Source organism: Ciconia boyciana, chromosome 1 (assembly GCF_034638445.1).
Source record: "Ciconia boyciana chromosome 1, ASM3463844v1, whole genome shotgun sequence".
Taxonomy (NCBI): domain Eukaryota; kingdom Metazoa; phylum Chordata; class Aves; order Ciconiiformes; family Ciconiidae; genus Ciconia; species Ciconia boyciana.
Window position 1 is genome coordinate 8,115,273 of NC_132934.1, and position 16,927 is coordinate 8,132,199.

The 16,927-nt window shown below is 44.3% G+C and overlaps 1 protein-coding gene across 6 annotated transcripts in view; it reads right to left on the reverse strand.

Moving 5' to 3' along the window:
• The window catches only part of BEND7 (BEN domain containing 7), a 46,040-nt gene extending 38,992 nt beyond the window's left edge, over positions 1-7,048 (reverse strand). For all 6 annotated transcript variants that reach the window (XR_012041863.1, XM_072858136.1, XM_072858113.1 and 3 more), the window contains exons 1-2: positions 6,453-7,048; positions 2,538-2,621 (exon numbers count right to left, since the gene is read on the reverse strand). Coding sequence is in view for 5 of the 6 variants with exons in the window: in XM_072858136.1 (XP_072714237.1) it covers positions 2,538-2,621; positions 6,453-6,513 (145 nt within the window). In the remaining variant the exon portion in view is untranslated. The remainder of the gene's footprint in view (positions 1-2,537; positions 2,622-6,452) is intronic.
• Positions 7,049-16,927: the final 9,879 nt, after the last annotated feature.

Below are 16,927 nucleotides of genomic sequence, written 5' to 3' on the forward strand. Positions count from 1 at the left end.
AGCTCCCCTCTTCTCAACAGTGCATCTCTTCAGTTTGATTTCATTGTTCTCAACTGTGCAACCAAAACGTACACACATCTATTGAAAATAAAGCTTCACTTGTTTATAAAATGGCATTAACATTTCATTTTTTCTAAAGGTAAGTTTCAGTGATGTACCTTAGCATCCATTCGCATACTAAAGGCTGCATCACATTGAGGTTTCAACAGCTGATCCTATGGATCAGTTAAAATGCCTAAATTGGAGAACAAATTTGACTCTAAACCAACAAGTTGGAATGAACATCCTTTGGGATTAATTTTGGCATAAAACAGTGAAATCAAGCGAAGCAGTGATTATACCCTGAGACTCCTTATTAGTAGACAAGACACCGAGCTGGGGAAAGTGTTGTGACCCCACCATCCCTGAAGCACAATGAAAAATTACTCCATGCAATGTGAATTTTTTTAAAGGAAAGCTGGAATGCCAAATGCCACTCATCCCAGATCCCTGACAAGAGGTGGGAGCTCAGATTTCGAGTGCTTTCAGTTGAGTTCAGTCCCTGACGCTGCATTCCCTACATCTCAGATCAGTGTCTTTGTCACTAGGAATCTGGACAGAAGTGGACACCAAAGTAACCTATTGAAAATAAAGTGGAGAAGGTTATGTGAGCTCCGAGTAACTTACTGAATTGAACGCAACTCCCAAGGAAAAAAAAAAGCCTAGTCTACAAATCTTGCATGGTCATACGTCATTCAGTCTTGTCAAAACCAACACGCTTTGAGGAAATCTGAAAGTTGCACACTCAGGACATCACCAGGAAACAGCACCTTTTCCTTTTCATAGCAACTGAAGGTGGGCTCCCAGGACTGCAACTCTGTGCTTCAGTACCTGATAAGGAAGATCCTTGATAGGACTCACATTCTTAAAGGTTAAATTCTGACCGCCTCTTGAAATAGGTGAACTTTAGGCACTTAAATGCCAGAGCACATTCAGTCACAATGAAAAGCTGGGCATACTCAAAAAAAACCCAAACCCAAACAAACCTAAAGACAACACAGCCAAACCAAAATCAAAATCAACTGGTCTGACTCACGGCACAGATGTCAAAGCACAGACTCCTGCGCATTCTTAGGAGCATCCTGGCTTAAGCAACTAGATGCCTAACTCCTGCCAAAGCTTTATCATGATGTAGGGTGGGAAGAGAAAGCATTCAAAGTAAACCTCTGGTGGAGCTCACTCCATCGGGTTTATTGGACTTCACCAAAAGTGCTTACAGAACACGAAATTCCAACACGAAGCACAGCAGCCACCTTCGCTTCTCCCTAGAAATGGGTGTAGGGAAGAAATATTTGCTCAAAATCCTAATGGCGAGAAGTTGAGACGGGAATTTAACGCAGCTCTCACCCCCATGTAAATATTCCAACCATCAGAAGATTCCACACTGCCCAAGACGTCCTCCTTTTCTCTCCCATTTGCTGCTGACCTCTAGAAGAGGATGTGGCACTATGAACTAAGGAGACAAAGGCATTTTGCGTACAGATTGACTTCAGGTGCCGATTCACACACTCGGGAGCAATGCTTCTTGCTGGCTCCAGGGGGCAACACGCACAGACTACAGAAACCTTAAATTGCCCTACAAAAATGTTTAGGCTCCTGGTGCAGTTAAGAAAAGGCAGACACCTCCAAATTTCTCGCTGCAGAGGCACCTGCTTTCTCCAAAGCCTGAGCAAGGTGTACAAGAGCTCGCTTTATACAGCAAGAGTCATTACTGTAGCTCAAAAGTCTGGCCCTTACTCCTCTGAATCTGGCCTGCCAAATTTTTGCTAAGAGGTGCAGTACCCAGGTGAGGTCCTGGATACAACAGGAGGGGGCTGGCAGCAGGAAAGGAAGAAGCACTCTAGCTCAGGAGTTATATGGGACAAAAAGCACACAGACAGAAAGAGAAAGGCTCACTGATAACCAGTCCTATCATGCTGTTGTATATATCATGCTGCAGACGCTGTATTACTTCTCTGTTTTCTTTACACATTTTTAACTGTTGATTTAATTTAATTTTGCCATGGCAGGATTAGCAGGCAGGCTACAGAGGTGAAAGGACATTACATTAAGACAGCACATTAATCCTCTATCCCACCCAAGGCAGAAGCAAAACCAAACAAATAGCAGCTTCCTGGAAATTGAATTTCTGTTATCCAGATGTCAAAGATGTAATACCCCAATTACACAAACTATTGCCAGTGAAGCATGCCAGTGAATATGCAATGTAAATGGGGTGAGCACAGAGCTGCAAAACTGCAAAGTCAGCATCTGGCTCTCTGAGTGAGTGATAATTAGCACTGTGTGTAGACACTAATAAACATTTATGTCTGAAATTACAACTTTTAGCAGTGTTAATAAAGGATATATTGGCAATTCGTAGAATAAAAGGGTCTTGAAAAGAACATCATATTAAACAATGGCAGGCACTTCCTGTGCTTGCACAGAGATTTTTTTTCCTCCCTAATTGCAAATGGCCACGCTATGTTGCTCAGAAATTAATCAACACAAGCACATACCTAAAAAAACTGGTTGTGTTTCTTTGGTCTCCCCATTAACATCATTGCTGTAGTCAGAAATCTTATATATCTCATGATGGTAATCTGGAATGAAAAACGATAAAAAAAATTAGAACTCAAGTGATCTGGAAAAAATGAACACTGAACACATTGCTACAGTTTTACTACATAATTTATCAATATATCTGCAGTTTATTTCATGTACATCAAATTAACCACAGAAAATGTGCTCTGTATCAGCACCTCCTAAAAAAACCCAAAAAACAAAAAAAAACTTTGCTCACACTAGAGAGACTCAGCTCAAATATTTCACAGATTTTAGGGAATAGCTACGCCTGCCCTAAATTACTGTGTTCATTTTCACAGCAAATTATCCCACCAGATGCCAATTATCTGGCTTCTTGCTTTACAGATGGAAAGCAGATTTATAATGAAAACTTTACCTTTCCAGAGACTAAGGGAAACTTTCAAACTTCACCTCAATCAGAAAATCAGCAATGTACATTAGGGCTGCATCGTTCAGCTGTAGTGACTCACCTTGGTGTCACTGGCCTCCAAATTTTGAAGAAAGGATGATCAGGGACACCTTAGGATATTCACCTATAGAAACTTACATCTGTGATGACCCAAAGAATAAACATTAGCATCTCATATTCAGAGATGTTACAGGATTTTAAAAAAAAAAATTCACCACTGAATTTCTATTTCAAATAAAATAATTTTTTTCTGTGAAGGTCTCTTCTGTAATCCCAGGCAGGTGTTCAGTAAAACCAGAGCTTTGTTTACATGTGGGTACAGAGGGAATAGTAAGTCCAAGGAAAAAAAAAAAGTCTAAAGGCAGCTCTCCTGGATGCTATTTCTGACTGCTACTGGCACACACTTTGTCCTTCGGCAAATCGCTCAAGACTGAACAATATATTCAGTGTCTTGAAACAGCCACCTCCCCACCTAACTCCTTTAACACCCTCCCAGTTCCCAACGATCTCAGCTACTCACTCCATAAACTGCCTCACAAAAAGCGAGGTAGAGATTAACTCATGGAAGAGCACTTTGGGGGATTCACTTCGCAGGCACAACAGAAACGGAGGGCAGCATAAGCAGCTCCTCCCATGAGCAGCACACCTGCACCTCTGACAAAGCAGCTACAGGATCGGAAAGGTCTCCTAGAAGGCAGACCTTTTTGTTATGTGCTGTTTATTTGTATAGCACGACTGTCTCGAGGGCACAAGAGGAGGAACAACCCAATAAGTAAACTACAATTGAGCTTAACATAGCGACGCAAAAGAAAGAAAAGGGCCTGGAAAGAAAATGAGGGGAAAAAAAGAATGCAGCACGGAGTTGGAGAGGTCAGCGATGAGGTGCTACGCAAAGGGTTCCTCTGCCTACCGAGCACACCCAGAGAGTGAAACGGGTAAAGGTGAAGTTTGAGATAACGACATCAAGGAAGTAAAGGCTCCTTTCATAAGGCTGAAAGTAGAGGATTTATGTCAACTGCCTTCCATGGTCATTAGCTGTCCCGTTGAGGAGGGGGAGCGATGGAGCGTCCTGGTGGGCACCTGGTCACCAGCCAAGGTCAACCCACCACACTCTGCATTTTCATCCTCTCAAGGGTGTCCAAGATCTGCTAGGAGTGAGTACGTGGAAACTAGGAATTAAAGGACTTACAGACTCACAGCCCTTAGATATACAAATTACACAGGGTTTCTTCTCTAGCACTTCCCTCCGTACATCCAGCTGGTCACAATATTCTTCTGATCGACAGCTGCTGCCTTAAAGTCACCACACTTCACCCCAGAGGTGGCTGCGTTTTAGTGCAAGAATGGATTTCCTCTCGATCTGGTCATTGATCATCTCGATAAGGTGCTCTGAAGTTTCTTTTGGGACAGAATAAGCACTGTACGGGCACACATTGTTATCAGATGCTGTGTTACCAATGAATCGACACAGCATACCCTTTTCTCTTTGGTTTCCTTCTTCTGCCTTGGATGTCACAGTCCAGGCGCTGTGAAATCCGTATCAATTTCGCAACAGTAAACACTAAACTGTGACATTACGGAATGACTCCAGCAAGAGGCAAAGGCCAATTACAAGAGACAACTATTTATACATAATTATGTTTCTAATCAACTGTGATAGAAAAAGAACATGCGAGTGCAGACTCACATGCAAAATGTGATTTTTATCTCCTCCATTCTCAAAGTACAAAGACATAATTTTCTCTCTAGGATGTGTTTTTAGTGTAGCTTTCTATTTAACTTTTCACATCCAAAAAGAGATCCCAGATAAAATAAGAATTCCTAATAACGTACCATCGTAACTGAATTTACCTATTAAAACAAGGTTAAATAGATTGTCTTATACACTGAGGCATATCTAAACCTGTAACGAGTTGCAACTGAGAATTTGCAAAATAGTCATCTATTTCTGATAGCACACACATTATTTTTACAGCTCCATCAGGACAGAAATAAAACCGAGTCTTCAATTTCAGTTTTGCCTTTCCATGTTTCACTTTCACCCCCCCCAGGCTCCAGCCCAGTCCCGCATTAACTCTGCCCCCGAGTTGGGAGCATGTTCGGTATCAAAACCCCACAAACCAAACCTGTTCTCCATAGCAATTAAAGCCTCGGTAGGTTTGCTAATGCATAGAGACCTCCCAATACGTTTCAGACAAGTCTGACAGGTCACTGCCCTTCTAGTTTGTAACAGGGAGTATGTGCGATGCTCCAGACCCCCCTACGACGATACAGCAGTCATTATTTCCTATTCCTACCAAGTGAGTTTATTTCCATCTTTAAATTTCTTCGCATTAAACGTGATTTTGCCAAGTGCCTGCAAAGACATCGCTCTTCAGCCAGCAAGTCTCGATACTCGCATGTGTGTCCCCCCTTTCCCAAGTGTGACATTACACCCAAGCAGTCACCTGCCTTGAACTTGGCATGCAGGACACACACGGCGTTTCATGGAGATATTCCTGTCCAATACTTGGAAACACAAAAGGAAAAAAAAAAAAATCTCAAATCAAATCCATCAGGGCAAAAAGATCGCATCAGCCGGAGAAGGGATAAAGCCCCAGCCAAAATAAATCCCTACGGCTGGGAAGTCCACCTGTTAAAAATGCCTACCAATGCCTGCATCTTTTTTTTTTTTTTTAAATTAAAAAAACCCAACAAGACTGAAACACTGAGCTGTGCTTCTTCCCCGACATGAATCCAAATATTTCTCCCCGCGAACCCTTTTAAAATATCCTCTTTTCCAACAGCAAACACACCCCGAGCGAACACCCGCCAGCGGCTCTCCCCTGCCCACGTACAATTAATTAGCTGCGTGGATTTTCAATAAAGCAACCTCTATTCGGCTTTTCTTTGAAATACGCGGATGTACGCAGTCAAGGGGAGGAAAAAACCCACCCAAACCACAATAAATCCACAGGAGTTGAATACTAAGAAGGTCCGTTGCTGCTCAAGTGTCATTATTTTTTGCTCGCTTCCCGATTTTACCTTTTCTCCCCCCCCCAAAGCAGGATTTACCCGAAACACGATCCAACTTTATTTTGTGCAAGATCTGCCTGGCAAAAAAAAACACGTCCACCTTTCTGGGGTGGTTTTGCGGGGGGGGAGGGGGGGAGTTGTGTTTTTGAAACAACACGTTAACACACATGCAAAAAAAAAAAATTAAAAAAAAGGAAAGGGGGGTTTAAAAAAAAAAAAAAAGAGGCGTGCAATGGTTTCGGGGAGTTCAACCACAGGATTGCGGAGTTAAATAACAGATACGGGGAGGAGAGGCGTTACGGGGGAGCGGGAGCACGGACGTTTCATAACGCCCCGCTCCCCCCGGTGCAAAAGTCCGGGCTGCCCCCGGCCAGGGAACAAAGCCCGGGCCGCCCCCGCCGCCCCCCGGCCGCCGCCGCCTTACCTTCGTTGATCAGTTTAAAGCTTTGGGATTTCCTGCTTCTCTTCCTCTGGGTGAACTCCATGGTGCGGGCAGGAAGGAGCGGGGCGGCCGGGCGGCCACCCGGCGGTGGTGGTGGCAAGACCAAGGTCCGTCTCTTTAATCAGCAAAACACGCGGGGGCTGGGAGACGGCGGCTCCGGCGGTGAATAAAGGGATCCGGGACAAGTTGGCTCCGGTCTCCCCCCTCCCCGTACCTCCCGCCCCAAACTTTGAGGGAAAGCGGGGTGCGGCGGGGGGAGCCCGCGGGGGCGATGCCGGGCAGCGCCGCCGCCGCCTTCCCCCCCGCCGGCTGCGCGGCCGCGGCCCGGCGGCGAAGGGCGGCCCGCAATGGCTCGCCGCCGGCTCCGGGACCCCGGTGCCACCTGCTGGGGGAAGGCGGCGCGCAGCCCGGCGCGCCCCGCGGCGGTTCCGCCGGCCCCGGCCGTAAGCCGCCACCCCGAGGCCGGCCCGTCGCCACACGACACACGGGGGAAGGCGGCCGGCGCCGCCGGGCCCCGCCGCGGGGGCGGCGGAGAGGGGGGCTGGAGGGAGAGGGGCCGAGAGGGCAGCGCCATTTTGTGTCCCCCCTCCCGCCGCCTCCGCCCCCCCCCCCCCACTCCCCCCCTCCGCGGGCACTTGCGTGCTCCCCCTGCCGTGCCCCGCCGCCGCCACAGGTTCCCCTTCCCGCCCCCGGGAAGGCGCTGCGGCTCCCCGGCGGGCAGGGGGCGGCCGGCCGTGAGGGAGCGGCGGCCTCTCGGCGCGGCCTTGCGCCGCTGCCGGGCGCTGGGGGCTAGCTCGGCTGCCCGCGGGCCCCGTCGGCGGCAGTGGGCTCCCTGAGGGGCTGGGGGGCAACTCTGCGTGTTTAGCGGGACCGGAGACGTTCCCGGGCCAAGGTCCGGCGGCGATGGGGTTGAACTTGGCGCCGGTGGGGCCGCGGCGTGTGGAAAGTAGTAGGCAAAACCCAGAAACGCGGCTTGGCTGACGCTAACAGCTGCTTATTGCCGTGTTTTACAGCGATTATCGCAAGGATGCGCCCACTTGCGTCGTGGACCGAGGCCTGGAGGAGCGCGCTGAACCGCCGGGCCAAAGGATGCCGAGTTTCGCCCACGTTAGTTAAACGTGGATCGCCGTAGTGAGAGGAAGAGAGTCTCGGTCCTCTGGAGGAGTGAGATTTAGCACGTCTGGCAACCCTCCGATGGTCACCGGGAGGTCACCGTAGCCATACGGATGGCCCAAACACAGCTGCAATTAGTGCTTGACGCCTTCAGCCATACTTCCACTTACCGTGCTAAATTTGTTTCTGGTGTAGCGGGTTTTTTTACAGTTAAGGGTGCTCTTGCCTAAATTAGTTTGTGTACCTTTTTTTACAGTCAAGAGTGCTTTTTGCCTGTTGCCTGTAGAGGAGGGACCCAGGCTTTTACAGTTACAACTACCGATAACTGAAAACACGGCTCCCGATCATCATCTTGTGTTTTAAGTGCAGTCAGGCTGTGTTATGACAAGGAGAAGAGTATGTGATACTTGCATACGCCTACTCGAACAGATGCAAATGCAGATCTTCCCTTGGTCTCGTCAGAGTACCCAGGAGAATCCCATTGGCTCCAGTACTATTGACTGACCCTATCACTTGGAATAATGAAATAAAATTAGTAAGAGGAAAGCAAATTGAATATTAACAGTAGTGATTTGTATCCTAACTGTGAGCGTAGACAAAGTCAGACCTGAATTCTCTCATGCGAGGTGCTGTCCAAACATTGTGCAGACAGTATACCCGGTTCCGAAAAAGCAAAAATCAGGAAATAGGCTTAATGGTGAAGGAATATCAGAAAATATGCCTAATGGTAAAATTTATTAGACTCTGGAAAATTAAATTCATGAGGGAGGTTATGGAAACCTCACAGATTGGGTAAGGGTGTAATTTTCTATTAAATTGCTAAGTGGAAAATCCCAGAGGCAATCAATATGCTACTTTTGGAATTTTCCTAAACTTCGCTGTAAGACTTTGTGAAAGGAAACTGGGCTAACGTACTATTTAAAATCCTGTCTTATATATTTTTGGGAGGATGCTGAAGCAGCAAAGGTAGATGGATGTCATATGCTGCTTGCTAAATTGTGTGGGTCCAATTAATCTCTGGTACAGCGCAGTGAAGTCAGGTCTGAAATGCAGCAGCAGCATGCCTAAATTTTGTGTACAAAAAGAGTATTCCCCCCCCCCCCCAACAGTCTGCTGATTCCTGTCTGCTAACTTTATTTACAAGACTTAGAGCACTGCTGAAACGGTTGTGTTTGACTCTCATCCTTCCTGGGACAATAGGAGAATTTTTATAAAGCATAAGGCCTTCATTTATTGTTCAACTCACATGATAGGCTTTATCCTGCATTTGCCAAAGGAATGCGCTACAAAATAAAAAGGTCTTTTCTGTTTTCCTCCGTTACTCAATTTTGTGAAACATTTTGGGGTATAATTCATGAAAAAGTGATGGCAGTGTTTTATCAACTGCTCTTTTTCTCCTTTTAGTTCTTCCTTCTCTGTGTTGGATTTTTTTTGCTTAAAGGGACACTCATGATTTGAAATGACATTTCAGTCTGAACGCTGCACACTGCAGTTTCAAGTAATGTTTTATGAGAGTTAGCACATCCCCTTTTTATTAGTATTTCTCATTCTGCTTCCTGTGAATTAAAGATATTCATTCTTTTCTACATGCAGAATAAGCCTGATCCTGCAAGCAAACCTAATTACAGTTACTCAGATGAGTAAATCTTGCGATTCTCATTTATGAAAGTATTAGCCAGTTTGGATATCCTGTCATCTCATCTGCATAAAAGTGAATTAGAAACTAGGACAAGGTGACTTTAGGTCAAAGTCTTCTAGTTATCCACACAACATGTAGGAGGATCCGGTAGCTGAAAACCAAGCTTTCCGTCCTGTACTGCTAATGTTTCTCAGCCATGACTTAGAAAAAACTACTTCAAGAACTCAAAGGCTCCCATGTACAGTAAGTTGTGAGCCTGTTGTGGGGCATTTTGGGGCAGGTATCCTACAACTGGACTCCGACCATCTGCTCATTTGTCACGGGCCACCATCGCATTATTCTAGCTGGAGAAACCCGGAGATGAAAGTCGTCTTTATTCCATTAGAATGGCTGCCTTGTGTCACCCTAGATAGTCGCCGGCTGCATCGCTGTGGCAGCCAAGTGACTTAGGATAAAGTGCACTGGCTCCGAGGGGCAGTCAGCTTTTAATTTCATCTTTGATTTCAGTTAATGTCTCAGTATGGGATTATTATTACACATTAAGAACCCATAGTTCCTTTTTTCTGGTGAAAACATGGAAAATTCAGAGCGTTTTCTATATATTCATGAACAGTCACGAAGTATTTCCTCAATCAAGCCATTAAATGAGTAATGTGTTTTTCAAAATGCTATGAAATTAGCCAACTAAATAAGGGCTTTATCTTGCAACATATTCAAAGTCAGTATGATTATCCCTGACTATTTCCTAGTTACCATTTTGCAAGTTACTTTCCCCATTCTGACTGATATATCCCCTCCCCATTCTAACTGATATTAATTTTTAAAAAAATTTTCTGGTGTGTAAAATGCTTTTTTTTTTTCATTTCAAATGCTAGATCATGAGCTAACCAATTAAATATAATTAATCTAGTAATACTTCACTATTAACAGCAGCAGTACTCTTCAGATCAGGATGTCCCAGACTTTTTCTTTGCTTCCAGGCTCACAAGTGTGTCCAGTTAATTACAGTATTTTGATTATTATTCAGAAAGTAGGATGGTGTAGGACAAAGAAGACTGAAGAATCCTACACCTGAGGAGAATTATATGGGTGTACTAAGAGCTCCTTCAGCTTTTCAGTTGGAAAAATTATACTGGAAAAAGTCTCCCAAACTCGATGATTTGATGTGAGGCTTTTAAGTCTAACGTCAAGGAATCTGTGTGAGGCCGGGTGAAGTAGGAAGAGGCTGCCGACTGTCATATTAATAGTGCCGTGATTACTACTCATCTTGGAGCCTGAAGAAGTTCAGTGTGGTATTAGGAAGCAGGAGAAGGGTGAAGAGGTACATTGGAGATCAGGAGCTGCATAGGTTAATAGGTTAGCTATTTTGGTTAGTTATGCGTAATGAATGTTGTTGAGGATTTTATAAACTCTGGTAGTGTTTCTCCCTTGCAGGTTTCCAGTGATGTTTTTGTGGTCATGCGGAATATGTAGGCAGTACTTTTTCTCAGCTCGCAACTTGACGGTAGGTCATGTTGATGCTGTGCTGTCTTACTACAAACCTTCCCTTTCAGGAGGCTTTCATGTTGGCATATCTGAGGACCAGGTCATTACAGAGGTAGTTTTCTGGATGTCCTGAAGAAGTCTGAAGCTAGGAGTACAGTTTAACTTGTTTTCTGATCCCCCTTAAGTTTTTCCTGTACCATTTCAGTTACAGTACTTGACATACTATGTCTCTATCCTTACTCTCTTCTTCCTTCAAGACACTATTTTGAAATGGCTTCTTGTGCATTCTGCTGCTTGTTAATCTTCCTCATATCAATTTAAAAGAAATAAGGACTTACCAATGTTTTCATCTGTTTGCCAGCTCAGGGAGACCAAAACATTCCAGAACTGTTTCAACAATGAAGAATATAACTGAATCTATGTGTACAAAGTGTTCTTTGTGTGTGCGGTTACAAACCCTTTGTATATTTCTGTATCAGAACGCAAACCCCATTTTGACTGTAAGGCTGGACTTTTCCTCCCCTCTGTCATTTTATGTGTAGCTTGGACTAAGACTGCAAGGAAGGGCAGTATACTCTAAGAGTCAAAGTTTGATGGTCATCCACTCTGATCAAATACTTGTAGGATAATTGGATATTATGTTATTAACTCTTCCCTAGGACAAACCAGTTTTTGGATTTGAATTCTGGGAGGAGTGGGTGGGGAGACGGAGGTGTCTAAGCAACAGATGTGGTTGGAGGATAAAGAAGAAGAGGTCCCAACAATGCTTTTATGAAAGCTAATGTGGAAGAGTAAAAAAAGTCTGCCCACATACCTGCATATCCTGTGCTTCTCTGCAACACGGAGAAGTCATGAGCTGCACAAATTTTGCTCTGCCTCCCACTTACAACCCAAGATGCTTCAAGGGAACTGAGGGCAATGTGAGTAGAGCTCGTTATTTTGCCTAGAACTTTGTTTTTTGTGCTATGTAAAGAGTAATCGTACTTAGAAATCTTAGTCTGGATGTGTCTCTGCATTACTACCACCTCTGTCTAAAGAGATGAAGTGTAGAGGCAGACTGGCATTCTAGGAAAGGGCATGTTTGAGCTTTGGGTAGTTATGTTAAGGAGTCGATGTTAATCATGGTAGCCTGAGCACAGCTGGGTAAGCAGTCCCATTTCTGATGAACGCTACAGGCACAAATTGCGGCAAGCTCAGCGCAGAGTCCAGAGGCCCAGTGAGTCCCCTGCTAGGAGGAGTTCAAAGAGGGTTATGCTACTAATCATACCTACATTTTTGTGTCAGTTTGCTTCAGTCACAGCAGCTGAAGGCAGATGTAGAGTGCAGCCATGGAAAGAGTCAATCACTGGAGCTACGGATGGAAAATGAATGCAGAATCAGCTGCAGGAACAATAGCATTTAGCAACGTTAGACAGTTCCTTGAGGCTGCGGGATGAAGAAGCCCAGACAACAGCCACCCTCCTTTAAGTCCTGACTGAGACTGATGTGGGGACATTATGCTGTGCCTCCCCAGCCCAGCCTTTTCGCCATTTCCAGCTGGCCACAGGGAGCTGCTCTCTGTGTCTCGAGTCTGCCTTGATCCTCTTCCGTTTCTCCTGCCACACATTAATAAATGCACTTGCGCTAAAATCAATGGGAGTTTGAAAACTAAAAGTAATGTGTGCTTTGGTATGCTACTAATCCACTTATTTGGATCCTCTTACTGCTCCTCTGGGCTGCCCTGATCCTCTCTATCAGCCCACCCAGCTGCTCTGATCTGCTCTCTAAACTTCTGCTGTGGCTATATTAGCATCCCTGTCAACTCACAGGGCTGCTGCCTTGACGCCTTCAATCCCCTCTCCCAATGAGAGTCTCTCTACTAAATTATAGTCCTTGTAGCTCAGAATACTGATGCAAACTAAAATAAATTCATGAAAAGGTGCAGCAGCTCCTACTAAGATGTTCTATTTCCCTAAATATTTTCAAACAGTACTTACATTTCAGGCTGGAGAAATAGCTTAAGACGTGTTCATAACTACCTGCCTGCTTTTCAGTTCTAAAAAATGAAATTTCATTGCAAAGTACAATGTGGTTCAAAATCTACTCACACATGCACTTTTTAAAGACAGATTATGTGAATTTAATATCTGTGTCAGGCTGGAGACTGACAACATCTGAAAATGATGCTTTTATTCAGCAGGGAGATATATGCAGCAGCATTTTCATTAATGTGCCCCCCCCCCCCCCCCCCCGATTTACCCTTAGAGATGTGTAGATATTGAAGACTCCATCACCCATTCAATCCTTGACCTCTCTGCTGAGGCAGCCAATGCACCTGAATGGGTATTTTCTCTGAGATGGACACATCCTGCAGGGAGCAAACTGACAACACAGAAGTATGATCATTTAGTATCAACTTTGAGAGACTTCTTGCCTTCTTGCCTGAATAGAAGCTAATGAACTCAGAAGTACAATACTTTATGCTCAACCATTTATCTTCTGTACACATAAAAATAGAAGAAAAATAGACGTTTTTATGAGTGTTTCTGCCATCCAGCGAGATCTATTTGGCGTCTGGGGGGGGTCTCTGTTATGTTTATTTACCTATAATTTGAATACAACTAAAATGCCTCAAAAATGAGGATTGTGAAGTATAGACCTTGCTTTGGGGAAAGCTGAGGAGAGAGACAATTGTATGGATCTAAAACTCAGTGCATGGAATTTGACAAACCAGTCTGCATTTGCAGGGATTAGTCCTGTTACTGCATCCTTCCTGGAACGAGTTTGCTGCTTGGATATCTGTAGTGCAGACTGATGCTGAGAGTGAGTATGTTCACCGCTTAATGTTGTTTGTCCCGTAGTGCTGAAGTGCTAGAAAGAACATCTACAGAAAAATCAACAACAGCAACAAAAAAGCATGATAATTTTCCTGCAAGATGTTTTGAATTCTTTAACAGTCGCAAATGGCCACTGCTGTCAAAAGAGCACGGTCTCCCTAGTGACATCTTGGGACTGATTCATGAGGGGCTCTGATGGCACAGTGCCATAAGCTGAGTTACCAATACTGTTTCCTGAAACAACAGAATTTTCCTCAGATATCTCCTGTACCAGCCAGTTTGGCAATAATTAGCTGTTCTTAAATCTAAAGCTTTTTAGAACCAATAACGAGTTTTTACACCACCTCAGTTTTACAGATAATAAAGCTGCTGGGATAGGAATTGACTTATGCATCCTTTAGACAACCTAAACAATTCACCTAAATATTCCTTTATCAAAACCAGAGAATAATTATCATTCAAACAGTTATTTCAAGCATGTTTCTAAAAGCCACACTAGCCTTACTAACCAGTAACATCCATATGGAGCCACTACTTTCCTAAGCATTTTAATGGTGCATTACAGAGGTCTGTCCTAGCAGACAGGAACTGTCGGGGTTGACTTACCACGAGAACTAATCAAGCGATACTTTAAAAAGCAAAACAAACCAAATTAAAATGCCACCTGCTTCTTTTACCCCTAACGATGCACAGATGCCATACCCTTTTGAAGACTTCTGTTTGTTAGAAATGCCGGGATCTTTTTTCTGCCATTGCCTCACCTGTGAGCTTTTCTTGTCTTTGCCAGTGGCTTTTGGACACCTGTGGTGGAGCGCTACCTCCCAACTTCTTCCTTGATCTTCCCTCTGGCTGAGTGTTTCTCAATCTGTGACCGCCTGCAGATTGTGCGCTGTTTAGGTAGTTCTGGAAGGTAAATAAGAAGTAGCAAGCCTAGTATGAGTAGCTTAAATTCACTAAATGGGGGGGATGGGCACATCTCCAATGCAAGAACTGTAGGGAAGTGCCATTTGCAAACCTTAGCAGAGGTGCTGCCAGGGGTGCTTAGAACAAATTGTCGTGCATACGGAGGTGACCCGTGGATGTGACAAGCTGGAAATACCTGTAAACAAACTAAGTAAATGTGGGGGCAGAGAATGGGGAACTGGATGGGTTAATCCCTTCCAAAAAGTTAAAGACTGCTTTAATAAATGAAGAAAAGAGTGAGACTGGATGTGGAGCTCCCTTTGCCAGAAATGGACATATTTAGTCATGGTATAAAGGCAATTTTATCAAATGTCTTTTTTGTTATAGTAGTTTGAAGATGAATAAAAGGAACCATGTACCTATCTGGAAAAGGTTTCCAAGAGTGATCTGTGCCCTGGGTTACTTGAAATGAGTTCTTCTGCAATCTCGGGCAGCTGTAAGGCATCAGTTCTGCCTCCTGTGTGCAAGTGAAAGCATATGCTGGCTGAGCTGGGGTTTTCCCCTGTTTTAATATCAAATAGAAAAGTGAAACTGGATACCCATAAAGTATTGAATACAACCTGAAAACAGCTAAATATAAACTGAATACAACAACTGAGCGCAACCAAAATCATTCTGATCAGCTTTACCACTTTGGCAAATAGATGACATCTGGGTTGTTTGAGTGAAACGACGTATTTCTGAGCTGCCTTCAATAATCTTCCTGTAAGTTGACAGTTGGCTTGCAGCAGATAAAGCTGAGCAATCACTTAATCATCAAGAAATTGGAATGAAACACCTTGTGTATGTTTTAAGCTTGTATTTCTATTACTTACAAGGCTCTTATGAATGTTCCAGGATTTTGAGTAACTTCTAGATTTCCCTTTTCAGTCTTGATTTCATATGGAATGTTGTGAACTGAATTACTTCAAAGTAGCTTTGCGGTTAACTCTGTGGGGTTGTTCCAGAGGTCTGTGGAAACCTGGATCTAGGAAAAACATGGGTAACACTATTGCTTCCAGACCCAAGCTCAGTTGCAGTGAGCTCTCAAGACTCTGCAAGTGGTTTTGGGAGAGCTTAGCGGCCTGGCTAGAGCCCTGACAGCAAATATAACATTTGTTAATCACATGTGAGACAGAAATACACAGCCATCGTGGTACCAAACCAGCAGTATTGCCCTGAGAAACAAAACAGGAGCAGTAGAAAACAAATAGTCAAGCTAAGGATTTATAGCAGTGATCTAATTGACTCTAATGAGTAGAGTAATGCTGTATATAATAAATGGATAGTTTGAAATACATCTTGGAAAAGCGCCCATTTCACATGTTAAAAATATCTTGTGCACTGATGTCATCAAAAGGATCATTGCATGGATGAGGGACCGGCACAGGGAAGGAATTGTCTGCTTTCATAACACGCTGCTAAGCAATTTCCACAGTCTAATGGCTCCACAGAGCAAGGGAGACTCAGAGAAACCCTCCTGTGGTGCACAGGAACTGTTTCCATTGCGTGGTCCAAGGAGCAGAGCTCACAGTGTGAGCTTTCATGTGCGCCATTAGTTTGTCTGGCAAGGGGTGCTCCAGATATCCACCCTACAACCAAGTAGCTGTGTGAATGGAGACAAAGGACCAGAGATCCATAACGAAGCAGGCAGGGACCGTAACAAATTGCTAGCATAGATATACCCTTGGGAATGTGTTCTGAAGAACAGAGAAGCTTTGAACAGAGTCCAGCCAAGACCTGATCCAACCATCTCAACAGTTCATGTCCCTCAGGAAATGTTACCCTGAGCCCAAGGCAAAGAGGAATCAAACAGATTTGCTGCCCTGGAAATCAGAGAGCAAGCTGGAGCGGATCTCCTCATGGGTTGTCAGTGAAAGAAAAAGAAGGTACCACAACTTCTTATACATCAGAAGATTTTCTAATCTCTTCAGAAAGAGAAATCTCAAGGAGATGGATGGCACCAAATATTTTTTCCCCCTTTCCTTCTCCAGGGAGATGTTAGTGAATGCCCTCAGAAACAGAGCCAACATATATACATATTTGCATACATCCAGTAACTCTTTTGGAAGATGTACTTTGTAGATCGCCACTTTTCTTCCACAGGACAAGACAACTGTCTTGATCACAGAGAGGATTTACATTAAAGGATGCTTTGATTTGGAGGCAAGAGAGCACAGAACCAGGAGTACTGGAAGAAGGGCACCAAATCAATCGTGGAAGGTTGTGTCATCGTTAGTGAACTTCTAGACACCTTTTAGAGGTACAGCACTAATTTCAAACCTAGCCAAAGTTGTTTTACCAACATAAACTGTTCAGCTGCTTTCCTTGTCTGTTATACCCCTCCCTGCCACCTTGTTGGTTTGTTTTGATTTTTATAAACTGGGAGATCTTTGGTCTAGGTGTTGCCTCACAGTAACTGCATCATTCTTGTGAATACTGCGTGTGAGTTGGCTTTCCTC